Below are 20,061 nucleotides of genomic sequence, written 5' to 3'. Positions count from 1 at the left end.
AAAACAAGAAATCAAAAAAAATGAAGGAGAACTCAAACTTGCGAAAGAGAAACCGAGGAGGAAACTTGTGAAATTGATCTACGAAAGAGAATCCATGAGGAAATAGATTTTAGATGAGGAAAGAGGTGAGATGTGAAATCGATCTGTTTGAAAGTTATTGGAACCCATACTTAAGAAGGGAAACCGAGGAGGGGAAACAGATTTTGCACGTGAGAAGGAGAACCACCATAAAATAAAAGAGGAGGAAGAAGATGAAGGAAGTAGTGTTAGGGTCAGGGTTGATTGAGAAGGTCAGAGGATTCGCAAGGTAGATGGAGAAGATAAGATGGGAGACGAAAGGGCAAAGTGTTTGGGTGAAATGGAAAAAATGAGAGGGGAGACGAAAGGGCGAAGTGTTTGGGCGAAATGGAATGAAGTTGTGTTAATTGTGGGTTGCATAGCCGTATTGATATCCAAGCGCGAGGGGCAATCGCCGCGTAGTACCCAACTACGCGGCGATTACCCCTCGCGCTTGGATTCTGCATTTTTGAAAGAGAAAAAGGTTTAGAAGTCAAATAGAGCATGTGTGGAATTTTGGGATATGAGGACGTCATGGCACATGAGAAACTAGAAAGAGCCCCTAGACGAGAGGAATTTAGCCGATCTGGTTGTCTGCCTCATTCATTTTATATTCTGAATTATTATTATTTTTTGATAAGATGGCCGACGTGGCATTTTTATGGCACATGTGGCAACTTCGCCGTAGTTAATTTGACAGAATTTGAATGGATGAAGAAGTTAATTGTCAAAATTAAAAACTTAAAGAATTAATTGCTAAAGTTTGAAAACCTAAGGGGGTTTTTATCTGTAAAAAATAAGGTAGATATAAAGGAGGATTGTCCAACGTACATAATACATATTCTTATGATTTGGTGGCTTTAAAACAAGATTGTCTAAAGAACAAAATTGTGGCGAGCTTTTACGAAAAGAGAAGTGCCACGTATAAAAGAATTATATAAAATTAAATTTATAAACTAACGTAATTTTATGTAATTCGCTAGATTTATTTAAAAATAACATATCACATCATTTTGTACATTTATTTTTTATAATTCATTTGTTACTAAAATAATTCTCTTATGAGAAAATGCTTAAAACATGGTACATAAGTTATGTATAGGGGCTTGCTCTCAATAGTCTCTTACCATTTTGTCTGTGTACCCAAAAAGAATCAAATTGGTTTCTCCTCTCCACAAGCATCAAGCAAAAGCTTCTTCGGCCATGGGATTTTTGGTTTGGCTCTCATTCATATGTATCAAAATAAACTGAACTCCACGGGGACAGAACATACTGATTAAGGGGCCTTGCTGGTATTATTGGAATCCCTTTCGAAATAAAAACCATGCAATGGCTCTTAGTACAATGGCAAGGACACTGTTTTGGAACGAATTAAAAAATTTATTGTATTTGGTCTCGTTTTTCAGAGATCCAAATGAACGCAACTCTATAATTCCTACTTGGAAAAGTTTTGTGTACACAATTTAAAAGCCTATTTTGATACAAGCTTTCGACAAACACGAGACTCATCATGATCCAGTGAAAACCCCACTTTCATGAGTCCAGAATATCAATGATATCACCCCCAACAAAGAAAAATAAAAAGGGAAAAAAATGAGAAACTCTGGCGGCATTTTGGAATTCAGATCGGATGGACTGCGTGTGTAACCGGTGCCTTCAGGTATTTACCCCGCGATACCGCTTGCTTTTTTCCTATATCAACCAAATTGTTTGAAGCGGAGAGACTAGTGGTCTTAAATTCACACAGCATTGCATTATCTTGAGATGTCCGGGATCATCTTTCAGCTTTGTTCAGAATCCATCAAAGGAAGCTGTGTGTCTAGTATTTTTGTGTCATGATGCTTTCTCTTACTTCGAGAGCGGTTAGATCTGGATGTTCGAGTCTTTGAAGAATGCTTCACTATGTGCTCTTGGACACCAGTCACTTCCCTCTCACTAGATGGGAGTTCAGGAGGAACATCCGGCCATGGTGTACGTTTCGATGGGACAGTGATCTCCAGAGGAGGATCAATTATCCATCTGTATAAAACACATTCAAAATCAATATGTAAAATGCGAGCTAGACAGCTTATCCAGTGAACATAAATTGCAAAAGAAAATACAGATCCAATTACAGCCCATTTTGCGTGGTCTTTGTGTGTTCATATCATAAAACCTTATACTGAAAATATATTACTCACGATGACCAAAATATTGAACATGCTTAATGACAAGGATGCCACTATCGACTTTCACATTAGACTTCTAAGAAACAATATGGCATAGATATCCACAAGTCACACAATTGATGACTGTTAATATTAGTGATTACCCCTGAGATCATCAAAAGCTAGAGGAGTACAAAGTTACACATACACAAGCAGCTGTGAAAGGCCTTTAGTTCCAGTGTGAAACTAGAAACGAGATCATCTAGTGGAGTTTCACATGCCACTTCTTCATCAACCATTAAAATCTTTACACCCCAAACCCCTGGTCCCTCTTTCTATCTAGATTAGCATCATGGATTCATATGGTGTGCCTCCAACCATACTTAGCAGCCACAAAACTGCATAGTTTATGTGTAACCTGAAACTTCATGATCAAGCTCTCTTAAAAATGGATTCCTGTACTAAACTTCCTAAGTTTTTGAGGGAGTGACCTAAAATGGAATAAAATTGACAACCTTGAACCCAGTTCTCTAAACAATAGGCCATCACATGCCCAAAGATGTACCTCACGGTTTCCTCTATCAGTTGCTTAAAATTCAGAATCTTGGATAATATTGGTTCGGGAAAGCACCTACTAGTTAAAGGCACTTTCAAACTGCCTCACTCCTGTACCCATGCTTCGTGACAACTTCATGCTTAAAGGATCTGAAAGTCATATGATACCCTTTAACTTGCACATAGCAAGAATGGTATGCCATACGTCCCCTGCATCTGACATGGTGGATGTATGGGGCTCATGGTGATATGCTAACAATCAATGCATAAGGATTTTCATCTGAAATTAATAGGCTCCATGCATCTTTATACAAAAAAATTCCTATATTCCCCATCAAAATCGGAACACCAGGCCACAGTAGTTATCCGTATAGTTTAATAAGGACTACATGTGTAAGGATATAGGCTATGTCAAGTCTTGATTCTTTGTTGAACATTGAAAGATTACAAAGAGCACACAACCAAATGACAGCATACGGAAGGTTTTTTTGTCCAAAAAGGAAATGTGAACAGAAGGAAACACAGGAAAGTTAAAATTGACATTGCTTGGTTTCTTTTTCAAGTAGCTCGAGTGGTTAAGGCCATGGTCAAGAAAGGCTATAAGGTAGGACAGCCTCATAATTTGTATAAGAGGCATTTTCATGTGAAAGGAAGGTGGCAGGATGGCTATCAGATGTTCCAAGGTGATGGAGGATTGATTGAACAGGACAGTGAGGCTTTTAAGATGTTGCATACAGGTCCTTTAAAGAAGTAAAAAATAGTTGTTGCAGGGATCATAAAGAGTCATACAAACGTAGAACCAAACTTGAAGATTAAAACATGACAAGCTACATGGGCCTAAACTCCTTGCTACTTGACAAAAAACAATGAGAATTGAACATCATGACTTCCAGTATGGGGTCTTGGTCCTTGGAGACACAAACACGTGCCTTTATAACTATAACCACAAAGGACTTAGATAAAATATTTTTATAAACAAGGTGTGATCAATACAACCTGTGTCTGTTTGCATGCACCTATGAGACTAGTGCTATTTATGCTTCTACATGTATGCGGAAAGTCATCTTTTAGATTCAACCTCTAAAACAAAATAGACTGTAAGCATTTTAACTAATTGGAGATGAATGGATAGAGCAGTAACCATCCATTAGTTTATGAAAAAAAGTTAGGCACGTGTATACACTAGACACATCATTATAACTAACATGCCAATTATGAATATGATGAAGCTGTGCTCATCATATCAAACAAGGTAACGTAGCAGGGCAAAGAAATGAATAAAGCAAGCCATTTGAGATGCACAACTTCAAGAGGTTTCAGCATTGTAAGGTGGGGTAAACAACCAACCCAATAAAATGCCCTCTAAGCTGAACTAGCAGAAAACACCAAGTTCAGCCCAAAATTCCATTCTTAATAAGATTAGACAAGACGGAAAAGGTTGGGACTAGATCAGTAACTGTGTCCGCCTTCTCAATAAGGTGTTATGTGTTTTAAAGTTACATATGGTCTACATTTAGTGCACTTGGTTTTAACAAAGACAAGTTAATACAACTTGGATTATGTCACACAAATTGCAATTCTAGCATCTTAGAGGAAATTTGACGTACAATGGCATCTAGAAGAGATAAAAAGCGCACACTCGATGCTCCATTTTCATGCTGAGTCCTCCTCCAAAAGGTAATTTCTTTCAATGATGTCTACTTTCCAAAATTCTTAAGGGACAGCGCTTGGTTTAATTTCAACGTGTTGTCAATCAAGTTCACCTTGACGTTTATAAAACTAGGCAGTAGTAGATGCCGTTTCACTTATAGTTTAATTTCAATTTACAAAAGCATAACCAAATAATTTCAACATGCATATATGTGACAGCAGGCGAGCACATCACAACCTTCACTAATGGATATGCATTTCGGACACAATGAGATAAAATGACTTTAGCAAGATATAGAATACTAAGAGCAAAAGATGAAAGACTCACCCAGGAGGAAATTTGCTATCAGCACGAGCTTCAACTCGTAGCCACCAGAGCAAGATTTGACGTCCACAACTTCCAAGTGGCTCCACCAGAGAAAAATCCTTCAGCAGAAATAATGGACTCTCTACGGCCTCCTCATTGTGAGCTAATGTATCTAGATCATTGACCCACTCTGGCCCGCCGTCATCATCCTTCCAAAGCAACCGGGAATTCAGTACAAACCCAGCCCATTCAAGTTTCCTGGGCAGCACAACCCCCCTATCACCAATGTAAGTGGCGCTGTTCCCAACATAGGGCATGGAATTGAAGGTGTGCCAACCAATCAATTGATTGGATGAGTTACAAGCAGGACCTTGAACAGGCATTGATGAGATCTCGTCATCTTCATCCTCATCTTTCTCTAATAAGGACACCGAGGACTCATCGGTATCACTCATATGCGCAAGTATACCAACCGAAAGAGCACCAACCCATTTGACATTCTGAATCTCGTCAAAGAGCTCCATGCTATGCGTATTACTATCATCTGCAAACATCACAATCCCATCCAGCTTCTTGTCTCGCACAATTCTGTTCCATCATAGACCCACTGAATCAAATTCATATTCTAGCAATTTAAAATCCTCTAATCATAATTTGTACGGAGGACCAAAAAAAAAAGTGTTACAGTTAGTTTCTTGCAAGTAGAGAATGTAGAAGTAGCCCCATTTTACCAGCTCGGTTTCCTCAACAAACAAATAGAAAATATAAATCAAAAGAAAAGGCAATAGTGTTCACCTTAAAGCGTGAAGCCGCATCTGAATCTCTAAATGGTGCCGTCCCTCCCACAAATTCGGCATCCGCTGACGGAATCCAACGTGGATAGTCCGAAGCCCTGACTTGGCGATAAGCGAAGTGGTCTCGTTGGTAGCTCCACCGGCCTCCACCACAATCCAGACGAGATCATACGGGACCAGCATGAGCGAGTGCATCACGCCGGTCAAGTGCAGCGCCTGGAACGTCCGCACATAGGTCGGCGTGATTACGATTACTGTCCTCGGATTCTTGACCCCGAACTGGAGCCTCTGCTCCTTCTGGACCCTCTCGATGATATGGTGCGCCCTCATGACCTCAACAGGGTTCGGGTGCGGCCACGGCCGGATTCGGATCCCATGTCTCCCGACAATGACTCGGCTATTACTAACGCCGGTAGTAGTAGCGTTACTGCCCAGTGGGGAGTTGAAATTGGTGATCGGAGTGGAGTAAACGGTGAGGCTCTGGGCGAGCTCGGAGGCTGTGCGAAACGGAAAGTTGTAGAGGTTGGTGGTGTGGGAAGTGGAGAAGAGGAAGAAGAAGACAAGGCGGGAGAAGCGGAAGCCGAGAACGAGACTAATGAGGCAGCAAAGTCCGTGGAATAGGAGCCAAATGATGGAAGAGGGGGACTTGGTGGAAGCGTCCGAAGACGAATCCAAGGGACCAGATGACCTGAAGTTGTTGCCACGCCGGTTCATGTAACTCTGCTGTAGCACCGAGAGCTTCATTTCCGACTGACACTCTCACTCTCTCTACTCTCTTTGGCTGTCCCTGTGCGTGGACTGTTAGAGAGAGAGAGAGAGAGAGAATTTGGGATGGAGGAGTTGTGGTTCGATTGGTTTAAGCGGAGGTTTCTTGGGGTTTACGAATGGATGAAGGAATAACCGGTGGGCGTAGAATATATCATTATCTGGTGTTATTCGTTACCGATTACTTAGTTCTTACAACACCAGCAACTGCAACTGCAAGCAAACAGGGAGAGACGTCGGGGAGAGAGAGAGAGAGAGAGAGACCACTGTCTGGCCCGTGTCTGCAAGGAATTAGCTACCGGCAGGTTTCTAGATTTCTAGAATTTCTTCATTTTCCGCCGATTTTCTTGGCAACCAGTCGGAGTCGGAATGATTAATTATTGTCTAGGTACCAAGTAATTTAATTCTGAAAAATACTGACACTTCTTTTCATTGACAGGATTGGACCCACCAATCAATCTCTACATATCCTTTCCATTTAAAATTGAAAAAAATTCTTCAAACTCTTCATAAGTGAGCCGTTGGTCATGATTCAGTTTATCCATAAAAAAAAAAAAAAGATTTTATTATTAAAAAATTAATTTTTATATAAATTTTATATTTTTTTATTAAAATAATTACAAGTATACTTACAACTGTAATTACGATTTTTCCTCCCATCTTACATCACTTATGCCTCGAAAATTTGACATTGAGAAATACTTTTTGCTAGTGATGAAAACCGACCTCATCGGCGTGGTTTTTGGGTAAAACCGACGCCGACCGATGAGGTGAGATTCGCCGGAGCAACCGACCGTAACCGGTCGATGGGGGGAGGAAAACCGTCCGTATCTACTCCGGCGGTTCTCTGGCGGTTCACTGTCGGTTCTCGGTTCCTCTAGCGGCGCTGGTGCTCGGAGAGAGTAGAGAGAGAGAGAGTTACAGATGAGAGAGAAGCTGTGAAACCCAGGTGAATCGGGAGAAGAAGAAGAAGGAGGAAGAAGGAGATCAAAACGACGCCGTTTGGTTTTAAATCCAACGGCGTCGTTCTACTTATTTTTTTTTTCGTTATTATAGATAAAACGGCGCCGTTTGCTTTAATACAAACGGCATCGTTTACATGTGTTTAATCATAACAGCATCAAACAACTTAGTGGAACGGCGTCGTTTTATTTAGGTATAAATTAAAAAATATATATGTTTATGTTGTCGGCCGGTTTAGCGGTTTGAGCCGGCCTCAAACCGCGACCGAACCGACGAACGTTGGTTTTACTAAATCGTTGCCGCCCGCCAACCGGTTCCTTGGCGGTTTCGGCCGGTTCCGGCCTTCGGCGGCCTGTCTGAGTCGGTCACGGGCGGTTCCTCGGTTTGTTGTACACCCCAAGTTTTTGCAGTCGGAAAATGCAGTCGGCGTGCAGTTGTGGAGAAAAAAGTGAATTAATACGGGACCTATATGAAAAAAAAATTATTTTTATAACTTTTTTTTATTCATGTAGGTCTCCCTGAATATAAAATAATTTTTTTATAATTTTTTTTTATTCATTCCCAGCCGACTGCACGCCGACTGCATTTCCCGACTGTATCTAGCAAAACCCTTTGACATTTTACTGTCTTCTTGCCACATCATCGTCTCTTAAGCTGAAAATTAGTAAATTCTTAGCTTAGAAGTTCAAAAAAAGGACCGAAAGCATTCCTAGAAAGTTCCGTTTATAAACATATTTTATAAAAAAATAAATTAATAAATTTTATAAACATATCAATTTTTTTTATAAATACCATACAATGGATACAGTATACTTGATGTAACTTGATAAATATTATAATTTTTTAAAAAAATAATTGGTGTTTAATGTGCGAAAATGTCACTATTGCATAAAACGTAAAGAGTATGAAACAGGGGAATGGGTTTGGTGGGTTCGTGAAATGGTACCAAAAAAATATGAGGGAAAATGTGACATTTCAATCATCTTGCTGTTGATTGATGATGATTGCATACCGAACTAAAAAGCAACAGAAATGCAGCCCAATAAAATAATTCCGGCATGCATGTGCATGATGTTTTTCTTCTAAAACAATTGGTTTTTATTTCTGTTTTTAATTATTCGTTTTAAAGTAATGCTATATATAGTTATAGAGTTTGTAAGTACTATACAGTCAGTTTGAAAAAGTAAAAATTTTATATGCAATCACTTTTACGTACTACTTATATATTCTACTAATATGACTAACTGCGTCACTATTTCTTCATATAAAATAACTAATTTAGTTAATCATATCAGTAGAGTATATAAAGAGTAGGTAAAAGTAATTATATATAATATAACTCTTGAAAGAAAGTGGGATCCCTAAATAAAAAATTAATTTTTTTATATAAATTTTATATTTATTTTCAAAATAATTATACGATGTTTACACATTCAAGATTACAACTATTATTTATTTTATTTTTATTTTCTAAGCTAAGCCTATAAATACGGGCCCATTACTTGAGCTCACAAAAGTGACTAGCTGCTGGAGTGATTGTGGCTTGAGACCAATCATTGGGCCCAGTCGTAGTTTTGAGCTTAGGAGAACAACCTCATTCCTATGATTGGGCCTCAATTGGGACGACATGAAAACAAAAACCAACCATAATCACACCCAGTACGACCAGGTTTTTTATTTTTTATTTTAACCAGACGTTCACTACTCGGCCCAAACTTATTAGGTTTAGGTTAACATGGTACCAACAACCCTCGCCCGCACAAGTAGGGGAGTTCACCGACCCGTTCCGTTTCGGAAACACCAAATTCCGACCCGTTCTAGAAACACTTCATACCGATTGGGCAATTACCCGTTAACCGATTACCCGAATCCTTCTTCCTCTTCTTCTTGGAAGCATCATCATCAGTGGTGGACACGCATCCATTTTCAAGCTACACCTTCGGGACGAAAGAGCCGAAGATGGAGGACACTTCCATTGCCGATTGCCTTGCTCGTATGAAAGTCAAGTAATTCATTCCATCTCTCTCTCTCTTTCTCTCTCAATTTGTTTAACCCTAGAAAAACCTCAGCTCCTCTGTTTGGTTGGCAAGAATTTTCATAAAATGAAGAAAAAAAGAAACTAGAGAGATTTTCTTGACTCTTTCAGCATTTGCTTTCAGTTTCAATTTCTTGAGGTAAAAAGAAAAAAAAAATTATTTAAGGAGGCCTTTAGCTACGTTGGGATTCGTTCAGTGAAGGAGCTAGAATATGAAACCTAACTTTTTTATTTTCTTCCTCGAATGTTCTCTGGGATTGATTCAGTGAAGCAGCATCGTCGCTTCATTTATCATCCAAGAGCTCTCCTTCAAGGCTCCGATGGAATTTTTCATGGGTTTTGGGTTTGCGCGTGACACTCGGCTGGAATGCAGATATTGCCAAATACGATGAAAGCAGAGAAAAGCAGAGCAGATCGACTACCTAGAAGAAAAACCCAGAAATATAAAAGAGAAAGAAACAGAGAAGATGCTTAAATCGGGTAACGGGTAATACCCGTTTCCGATTTAACAGCAAACGGTCCGGTTTTTTGGATCAGCCAATTTCGGAAAAACGAGTCGGGTCATGTATTTCGGGTTTTTTGTTCAGCCCTACGCACAAGCCCTAGAATTTGCGTGGAAACTCCAGGAAATTTAATAAAAGAAATTGGAGTTTAGTGGATTAGAGTCGGAGATTAAAAAAAAAAAGTAATGCAAGATATAATTTTGTGTCGTGCAAACATCGCACACTCATTTTAAAAAAGAATGAAGTTAATTATTAAAAAAAATTAATTTTTTAGATTTCATATTTACTCTTATTTTCAAAAAGAGTATGCATGCACTGTAAATATTATACACACAACTCTTTATATAACTATATTTTAAATTGAGGATATTTATGTAAAATAATATTATTTAATATCTCTAGTTTAAAATAGAATTTTGTAAAGAATTGTGAAAAGAGTTATAAACGTATATTTTTATTTTTAATAATAATAATAATAATGCATTGACAACAAAGGGGTGGATTTATACAGCAACTTAGAGCAGTTTCATTGAATTATCCATATCCAAAACAAACGATACTTTTTAGTTATTAGGGATGAAAATGGGCTCACAATAGATTATGCAAACTAAAATAATTTGATTTTGACCTACAGTATTTGTAAACCAAAATCCAAATTTGATGGTCACTCTTAAATGAGCAAATATATATTTTATTATTTTTTATAATACTTTCTCTCTTGTCTCCATCTATATCTACAAACATCTAGATAATTTAATTAGAATATGATTACTAATTAACACATAATAGATAGAACAGTAAAATATGATCAAATAAAATAAATTATTAATTAAAAAAAATTAAATATTTTTATAATGATTAATTACTCATTACTATATAATGAATAAATAGATAATTTAATGTAAAAATTTAATGTGAATAGTCAAAGTCAGATTCATCTCATATTATTTTATTATTATATAATAAAAAAATAATTATTTCAATACAAAGACTTATGTGAATAAAATAGTCAAAATCTAAATTTATCTTATATTGATAAAAAATGTCATTCATATATATATATATATATATTTATATAATTTATTAACAATACTCTTAACAGAACATAAATTTGAGACGAGGGACTGCTAAGGTCACCTAGAGGAATCCTGAGAATATCTATGTAAAAGAGTAAAATGTATTTTTTTAATGTTTTTTTTTTTAAGTATCTTTTAAATTACCTTAAATAGTTTATAAAACCAAAAACTCAACATAGAAAGTCTTATTCGGTCGGATGAGGTAGAGACGGTAATAAAAGACAAGAATGGAACAATCGAATCCCTCGTGTTTGATATTGTCCATTATCATACACTAATTAGTAATTAATACAAAAACTGCATCGTTAGTCAAGTCAGCTTTGTAGCTTTGGATCAAGCTCCGTCTGTCTAGAATGTATCCGATAGAATATGAGTGTTGCACGTTCCCACTACTCCATGTTTAGTCTGTACAACTTCTTTCCCAACTATCATTCATGCGATTGCGTGTCATCTTATATTCTTCTATACCCACATCTTGGATTCAACCATCCACTCCTATTCCCAACTTTCACCTAAAAATAATGAGCTTTTTTTTTTTATCAAAATTTTAGAAATTTTCTTCTAAATATTACTAAATCATTTAATATTTGATAATTGATATATCTAAAAATCATAATACACGTTACACAGCCATATTAAAGAGTTTATGACGGGAAGTCAATGAGTAAGACAGCGATGCATGCCAACTTTAACACGCAATTTGACTTTTGTGGATGCGAACTCAGGCTGAAGAGGCCATGTCCAAATCAATCAGTCATTTGAGCTGCCTGCCTTAACTTTCAAACTTCTCGTCCGAATTCCAGCACCACTATCTTCTTCATCATTTACGTGCGTCTGTCTTTTTCATTCCTAAAGAAAATATTTATTTATAAAGCTCGATCAGTCCAAAGTGCCACGTGCCTCCCAACTCATTTGAATTAAATATAATCGACGAGCTCCAGATATTTGACTATTGAGTTTCATGATCGACAAAATGATCAATTTCTTCACCTAATTCGATAACCCCCATCCATCTTTTTGCTATCCTATTATTTTCTATGCCTCTTTTGATTTTATTTTATTTTATTTTTTTTTAAGTTCTCTGTTTTTTTTTTTAAATTTTACTACATATAATACAATACAGTCACACACTAATCTATATATTAATACTGATTTATTTATACTTAAAATTTAAATCAACACTGTTTTTAATAAAATCTACTTTTTGATCAATTACATCATATTAATACACAGATTAGTACATAATTGTACTTGCAACTATATTTTTCTTTTTTCTTTACGGAAAACTTCCATCAATCCTAAGTACTCACTCTTTGCATTTGAGTCATCTAAAGTTGTGTTTATTATTTACAAATTATTTATTATTATTCATAAATTATTTTTTTATTATTTATCAATTATCTAAGATACTTTTTATATTCAAACATACCTTGTGGGCAAGTTTGAAGCTTCAATTACAATATATAATTATTATCTGAATTTATTTTATATTATTTTTAAACATAATTCAAATACAAAGTTTTCAAATTGATTATTATAGTTTTTTCAAACTTTCAAATAAAAAATAAAAAATAATCTCAATTTTTTCAAATCTCTAAATAAAAATAATATTATAAAATATATTCTAATAATATTTTAACTTTATAATATTTTTTATTTAACTTTCTCTCTCTTTTTCTAAAATCTAAAAAATACTTAACTCAAACTATCTTATTAATATTTACAAACTATCTTCCTACTATTTACAAAATTTTCATCTCATCATACCTTCCAAACCTGCTCTAAAAGATAAAAACCTTGTCTTAAAAGAGAAATGATTCTAGTTTTGTTCAATGACATTTTATTAATATTGGCATTATATGTGGAAGTGTCATCGATACCTGCGATGAAAATACGTTATATGGGTTTGAGATTTATTCTTGTGATGAAATCAAAATTTTATAAATAGTAATAAGATAGTTTAGGAATATAAGTGAGATAATTTGAATTAAGAATTTTAGGTTTTGAAAAATAAAAGAGAAAAAGTTAAATAAAAAATATTATAAAGTTAAAATATTATTAAAATATAATTTTTATTTTTAAATTTAAAAAAGTTGAATTATTTTTTTTTTCTTTGAAATTTTGAAAAAGTAGTAATGATTAGTTTCAAAGTGTGTATGTTTGAATAATATTTGTAAATGAAATAAGATGAGATGAGATGAGATGATATGAAATAGGTTGAAATGAAAATTGTTTCCAAACATTCCCTTTAGATGACTAAAAATATGTTGCATGATCTTCAAGGTTTCTCTTCATAAAATGAAATTATATGTTGTAAGATCATCCATATTATAAAATTAACTGCCACTTTGATGTTTCTCATGTAAGAGCATTGTTAGTGATGGGGTGAAAACCAACCCATTCAGCACGGCTTTGCACAAAATTGATATCGCACCGACGTGCTTTCCAATGAGAGATACTGACCGAAACAACTGATAAAGAGGGATAAAATCGATTACCATCGGTTCATCAGTGTAGCTTTGGTTTACAAGTGTCACATCACATATTCAAAAGATTCACAACAAATATCACACTATCACATAACTGAGCCATAACAAAAAGCTAGAAAATGGATCGGTAACCTCTCTAGAAACATTAGAAGAATCTTGGTCTCCATCAACAAACCTCAAATGAATCGAAGATGAGAGCTTGAAATAGAGCAAATGGATAGAGGGAGAGAGTGACGACAACGGAAGAAGAACCCAATGAAAACAACAATGGATTGAGGGCATCGAAGAGAGAGAGAGAGAGAGAGAGAGAGAGAGAGAGAGAGAGAGAGAGAGAGAGAGAGAGAGAGAGAGTAGTGCAAAGAATGAGAGGAAGAATGGAGGAAGGACACGATCCTTAACCTAATCCAGAAGCGACACCGTTTTAATCCAGAAACGATGCCGTTTTGTTGAGATAGTGAAATTGAGTCAACATAACATACCTTGTGCATGTGAAACTTAACCAAAAGGACATTGGAAGAGGTAAAATCCCTAGCTCATATGGAACTCCATGCCCCAGTCCATGAGGCGCTAAAAGGACAAGTAATGGATAGGTGGATACAAAAGTTAAGGGAGGGAAAATATGTTAGGGAAAAATGGGAGGAAAGGAAATGGAAAGGGAGTCAAGCACATGGGAGAGAATGGTGAAATGACATAAGGCTGAGTTTTTCATCAATTACTGTCAAGGGCAAATAAAATGGATTTGAGATCAAAGACTTTGAGGCTTCTTATTCTTTCAAACTTCAGGGCGACTAGATGAGTTTCTTTAACCTCCATAAGAGAAACTCTAGTTTTATTACTTGTATATTGAGCGATGAGACATCATAAGAGATTGTAAAATATTCTTATTTTATGGTGGATTTACACTCCAACGACCTGTGGAAGTAGGTCATGAGCCAAACAACGTAAATTTATTTATCTTATTCTCTATTTATATTTGCTGTATTTATCTTTCTTTCATTGCAATGTACATACATATAGATGCCATATTTATATCGCCGCTCCGGACACATCTTGGGCTTCAAACTCAATTGAGCTCGACATCGTCACCATGGGCCAAAAAAGAATCTTTCTCCCTCATCTTTTCTTACAAACGTTGAAAGAACTCCCACTTGCTAATTGTTGATCTTCTCTATCTCTCCAAGGAGCTTAATTTCTCTGAACTTTTAAGTAATTATACACTTCTATGACCATGAATTTTCAAGCACAAACGGTAAGCCCGGCGGGAGGAGCTCTCTTTCTCCACCAAATCTGTTGAAAATTGATTCAATCACAAAATATATATTATGAAAAATCAATAAATTATTATAGTTTTACTTAGATCCCCCAAAATTAAATTTCCAAGTCCTTCTCACCAGCTTGATATTTGTGCAATGACAATATATAAAAAACCAAAGATAATAATATATATATATATATTGATATAATCTTTCACCTCGTTTGTGTCATTTCCCTCGAGAAAAAATGGAAAATGTATAACCCCATGGAGGTTATCTTTATTCGTCTATTATTACTCATTATGAAGTTGCAGTCCCGCAAAACAAAGTCAACTTTGCACTGAGTGCTGCCAACCAATAAAAACGGATTAATCCCAATCTATCCTTCTGTCTGACATAAAATAAATGAATTATATCATCATTTTATTTATATTTTATTATATATAATATAGTATATTTATTATAATTTAATAATAAAAAATATGTAATAAATAATTATTTAATAATAATAAATTTATTATATTTTATTTAATAAGATGTAAATAAGATAATAATATCATATATAATTTTTTTAATTGGTTTAAATAGCAAATGTTTGACCTCATGTAGTCCAATCTTAACACGTGAGTAGAGAGACCACATTCACCTCCTACTCCAAGAATATCAGGTCAATGAATGTCGCGACCATACTATACTAAAACGTTCGATTGAAATAAAATTTTATTATATAAAAATAATTGGATTTTATTTAATTTATATTATAAGAATATTAATTTTATAATTTAATAAATTACAATAAATCAATTTAATTTATAAAATTATTTTTATACAAATCATTTTTTGTGATCAGTATTTAAAAAAAAAAATTATCAAAGAAGGTATTATTTTATACAAGTAAAATATTACTATGGTATATTAAAATTTTCTTTTAATTAATTTAAATAGCAAATGTTTGATCTCATGTAGTCCAATCTTGCCACGTGAGTAGAGACCACATTAACCTCGACGGGCCCTACTCCAAGAATATCAGGTCAATGAATGTCGCGACCATACTAATACTACAACGTTTGATTGAAAAAAAAATGTTATTATATAAAAATAATCGGATTTTATTTAATTTATTAAATAAGAAAATTAATTTTATAATTTAATAAATTACAATAAATGAATTTAATTTATAAAATTATTTTTATACAAATCATTTTTTGTGATCAGTATTTAAAAGAATATTTATCAAAGAAGGTATTATTTTGTTTGTTAGGCAGTGCTACACGTATCGCTGAGCCCCAGCCTTCTGCTAATGGTTTGGAAATTTCTTTTTTTTTTTTTTATATTTTTTTATATGTATTTTTTAATATATTTAAATATTTTTAAAAAAGTAAAAAAATTCATAATATTATTAAAAAATATTTATTTAATCATTAAGTAAAAGTAATAATAATAATAAAAAAAAAACATTACAGCGGTAGAATCTATCGGTGGAAAGTAGTGGTAAAACTAGTATTTTCCTATTTTGTTGTCCATGTGCAGGGTAATGAATAAAAAACTGCCCATGTGCAGTTGGGGCTTGATTCGCACCTAAGGTTTGACGGAGAGAGAGGTAGCGTGACAGGTCCGTCACGCCGTGGGTCAGTGGGGGCAAGGGGATGCTAAAATTTTATTTAATTCAACATAAGGGGCACCACTTTGACCAGAGACCTACCCTTTTTATTTTCTACATTTGCTCTCATCTTTCTCCTTGCCTTTTCCCCTTTTGTCTTCCTCTTCTTTGATGCTTCTGAGAGATGGCGGTGGATTTCATGATGGAGTATAGGAACAACAACAAAAACAGCGATTTCAGAACGAAAATGGAAGACAACGCCGTGCAGGAAGCGGCGTCTGGCCTCGAGAGCGTCGAAAAGCTTATCAGATTGCTTTCGCAGAGCCAGCAGCAATACCTATCTTCGTCGTTCTCGTCCTCGAGTTCGAAGCCGTCCATGGAAATGGAGATGGACTGCAAGGCTGTGGCGGATGTTGCTGTCTCCAAGTTCAAGAAGGTTATTTCGCTTCTGGGTCGGACCCGGACTGGCCACGCTCGCTTCAGAAGAGGCCCTTTGGGTTCCCAAATCGAAGATAAAGAGAAGGCTTCTGAACCCGACAGAGTTTACTATGCGACTCCGATCCAGCAGATCCCACCTCTTCCTCACCACAACCTGAATAATCAGTACCAGTACAGTGACTCTTTGATGCCTAAAAAGGGTGTGATCGACAGGAAGGACGCATCCACCACGATTAATTTTTCTTATTCTGCTGCGACCTCGTTCATGTCGTCTTTGACTGGCGACACAGACAGCAAGCAGCCATCTTGTTCTTCGGCGTTTCAAATCACGAATCTGTCCCAGCTTTCCTCCGTGGGAAAGCCACCTTTGTCTTTGTCGACCTCCTTGAAGAGAAAGTGTAGCTCCGAAAATTTGGGTTCCGGCAAGTGCGTTAGCTCCTCCGGCCGATGCCATTGTTCCAAGAAAAGGTCGGTCTTTCCTACTCACATCGTCTCTCTCTTACATCGTTTTAAACTTGGGTTCGATTTTCTAAGTTTATATATGTTGTTTTCTTATAGCAGAAAGTTGAGGGTGAAGAGAGTGGTGAGGGTTCCGGCGATTAGCTTGAAGATGGCTGATATTCCCCCGGACGATTTTTCTTGGAGGAAATATGGACAGAAGCCGATTAAGGGTTCTCCTCATCCAAGGTATATAGATAACACAGATATATAATTAGATAGGTTCCTTCAATTTTAAATTTCGTAACTCTGTTATCTCAGTCGTCAACTCCAAGTCTCCATCATCGCCAGGCTTATGTGCGAGGACTTTTTTTTTTTTTCTTTTTCCATATGTCCAAGTTACAGCTAATTCAGGACCTAAGTTTGGAATGCGTGTTTTGACATGTAAATATACATGAAACAGGGGTTACTACAAGTGCAGCAGCGTTAGAGGGTGTCCAGCACGTAAACACGTCGAGAGAGCACTGGATGATCCATCTATGCTGGTTGTGACCTACGAAGGCGAGCACAACCACTCTCTCTGTGTTACCGATGCTACCAGTCTCATCTTAGAATCGTCTTGAACATCACAGAGACAGCTGCGGAAAGCCTCTCCATGTTTCATTAATTCATCGAAAGGAGCCAAGAATAGGAGCAGTTGCAGCACAGCGGTAGCTGTAGCTGTTGTCTCTCGGTCAGACTCCACTCTTATCTCGAAGGAGATTAGTGGGGTTAGTTCAATGCCTGTAACATATTGGATTCCTTCCTCTCTTTTCTCTTTCTTTCTCTCTCTTGAACACCAGAATCATTATGAATTTAAAAACGACGAAAAAGGAGAAGGTGGTGAATTTGGTGATTATAGATTTGGGTATGAATTATGAAAAGCATAAAAAAAAAAGTGGGTTCTATTCGCTTTTATCTTGGTACTGATTGCTTTTATCTTTGGATTTTGTCTTTGGATGCCTTCTACGGTTCTACCCCTTACTTTATTTTCTCATTGCCCACCAAAGTTTTTTCTCTGATCTAATAATAATACTAGTAACAGTACTGACAAAGGAGACATTAAAGAAAGGAAAATGACTGGGTCAAACATTTGGAAAGATGTGGACCAACATGTCGTGTTAGGGACGGTTGACCAAAGGTAAAAAATAAAAAGTGGGGTTGGCAGTTGCAGGTTTGGACGGCCAATTTAGTGAAGAAGGTGGGTGATGGGTGGGGAAAACGAAAGAAAGAGTGTTTTTAATGCAAATTTTGTGGGCTCGTTTGGCTCAATTTGGAGTGGAGTGAGGAGAAACGGTACTCGTGATGGGAAATAAAAAATGGGCAAAGTCAAAACGATTGGGTTGCGGAATTGATGAGTCCTGGCCCCTGGCATTGTGGTTTGAGAGGTGGGGCCAGTCCACGGTTTTGTTCTTTGCCTTTGCCTTAACGTCGACCCCGTTGTGCATTCGTGGACCCCGTCTTTGGTCCTCCATGATTTAGGGCAGGTTTGGTAGATGAAAGATATAAATTTTTATTTTATTATTATAATTTTTTTAAACTTTTATATAAAATATAATAAATAATTTAATTTTTTAAATTTTAAAATAATAATAATATTAAAAATAATATTTTAAATTTTCATACCAAATTTAAAATTCCCATGCCTATCCCGAGCAACTCAAAAATAATATTCTTCGGCTGTTCGTCATCCACATCCACACGTGTGGCTGCCTCAATTATACACTTTAAAACAAAGAATATTGATTACGCAGAAATCAAATACACGTTTACAGTGGCCCAGGTCTGTAAGAAGTTCCAGAAGCCGCTAATCGGCCATCCATCTATCCGTCCATCTCGGAGAGGGGGGTGGAGCTACAGTAGCTCTACCTTCCTCTTCTCCCTCTGACTGACATCAATGGCCCCCATCCTCTTCTCCCTCTGACAGACATCAATATCCGGTTAGATTTTAGTTTTCTTAATTTTTTCCCTTTTCCGAGATTAGCGAAGACAGACTTCGATTGCTGCTCCGGGTCTACGTCTGGGCTTCTGCCGCTAACACAACCAGGGACTCAGGGAAGCTTCCCAATCTTAGAGCACTCGGCGGTTCCTTCATCCTATCATTCACAATATATCATCAAAATTTATTTATTTTTTATTTTACGTACCAACTTTTACGATAATATATCAGTTTATTTATTTTTTTTATATTATTTAAATATTATATTTTTTAATATTTTTTTTATTTATTTTAAATATTTTTTCTAATTATAAATAATATCTTTATCTTTTAATATTTACAATATCCTCTCCTATACAATCTCATATCATTATATTTTATTTTAAATCAAAATAAAATTGACATTTATTCAAAATATAATAAAAAAAAAATTATGTCATATTTTAAATTATTTATAAAAAAAATATATGGACCATTTCAAATATGATGGTCATAAAAAATTATGTCATTCCGTATAAAATCTGAAAATGGGATGACAAAAATTTTATGAGTTGAACTTTAAAAAAAAAAAAGATAAAGGGATTAAATAATTTAGAGGAGAGAGAGATAATTAATTTTCTTTTACATATGTAAACAGTAATCTATAAATATATAAAGGAGTAATGTAACTATTTGAAAAAGAAAAATAATTTATCCATTATATCCTTATTTTGATAAATTTCTTTCATAATTTAAAGAAAACTTTATTTTAAAACATTGAAATACTGTTTAGCCAAATAAAATTTTCATTTTAAACATAAAATTTTTATCTCATCATTATAATTTTTTCAAATCTCCATACAAAATATAATAAATAATTTAATTTTTTCTTAACTTTTTTAAATCTTAATACAATAATAATATTAAATATAATATTTTAATATTTAATCATAAAATTTAAAATTTTTATCTAAAAAATCGCAATAGTCAACCAGAAAAGTGTTCTTAAAATTGTAAAAAAAACATCAATCAAG

At 35.4% G+C, this 20,061-nt stretch overlaps 2 protein-coding genes across 3 annotated transcripts; one reads left to right on the top strand and one right to left on the bottom strand.

Annotated features, from left to right (window-relative positions):
• Positions 1-1,327: 1,327 nt before the first annotated feature.
• Positions 1,328-6,652, bottom strand: LOC122296244 (probable beta-1,4-xylosyltransferase IRX14H). The gene is made up of 3 exons (XM_043105795.1): positions 5,512-6,652; positions 4,738-5,304; positions 1,328-2,076 (listed from the first exon to the last, which is right to left on the bottom strand). The coding sequence occupies exons 1-3, from the start codon at positions 6,252-6,254 to the stop codon at positions 1,839-1,841; spliced, it is 1,548 nt and encodes a 515-aa protein (XP_042961729.1). The 5' UTR covers positions 6,255-6,652; the 3' UTR covers positions 1,328-1,838.
• A 9,628-nt stretch (positions 6,653-16,280) lies between these two features.
• Positions 16,281-18,027, top strand: LOC122296234 (probable WRKY transcription factor 7). Of its 2 annotated transcripts, none has more exons than XM_043105779.1 (3): positions 16,281-17,100; positions 17,191-17,319; positions 17,534-18,027. In XM_043105779.1, exons 1-3 carry the CDS (start codon positions 16,379-16,381, stop codon positions 17,691-17,693), a joined length of 1,011 nt encoding a protein of 336 aa, XP_042961713.1. In that variant the 5' UTR covers positions 16,281-16,378; the 3' UTR covers positions 17,694-18,027. The 2 variants fall into 2 exon arrangements, with proteins under 2 accessions (XP_042961713.1, XP_042961724.1); XM_043105790.1 differs by having other exon boundaries at positions 16,282-17,100; positions 17,194-17,319.
• Positions 18,028-20,061: the final 2,034 nt, after the last annotated feature.

Source organism: Carya illinoinensis, chromosome 2 (genome assembly GCF_018687715.1).
Source record: "Carya illinoinensis cultivar Pawnee chromosome 2, C.illinoinensisPawnee_v1, whole genome shotgun sequence".
Lineage (NCBI taxonomy): Eukaryota > Viridiplantae > Streptophyta > Magnoliopsida > Fagales > Juglandaceae > Carya > Carya illinoinensis.
The sequence above is the reverse complement of the archived record's forward strand: the minus strand, read 5'-3'. Positions and strand labels throughout refer to the sequence as shown.

Coding starts and splice junctions, on each gene's coding strand:
- LOC122296234 (XM_043105779.1), top strand. CDS start 16,379: ATGGCGGTGGATTTCATGATGGAGTATAGGAACAACAACAAAAACAGC. Junction 17,101..17,190: donor TGCCATTGTTCCAAGAAAAG/GTCGGTCTTTCC, acceptor GTTTTCTTATAG/CAGAAAGTTGAGGGTGAAGA. Junction 17,320..17,533: donor AAGGGTTCTCCTCATCCAAG/GTATATAGATAA, acceptor TACATGAAACAG/GGGTTACTACAAGTGCAGCA.
- LOC122296244 (XM_043105795.1), bottom strand. CDS start 6,254: ATGAAGCTCTCGGTGCTACAGCAGAGTTACATGAACCGGCGTGGCAAC. Junction 5,305..5,511: donor ATGCGGCTTCACGCTTTAAG/GTGAACACTATT, acceptor ATGATGGAACAG/AATTGTGCGAGACAAGAAGC. Junction 2,077..4,737: donor GATAGCAAATTTCCTCCTGG/GTGAGTCTTTCA, acceptor TGTTTTATACAG/ATGGATAATTGATCCTCCTC.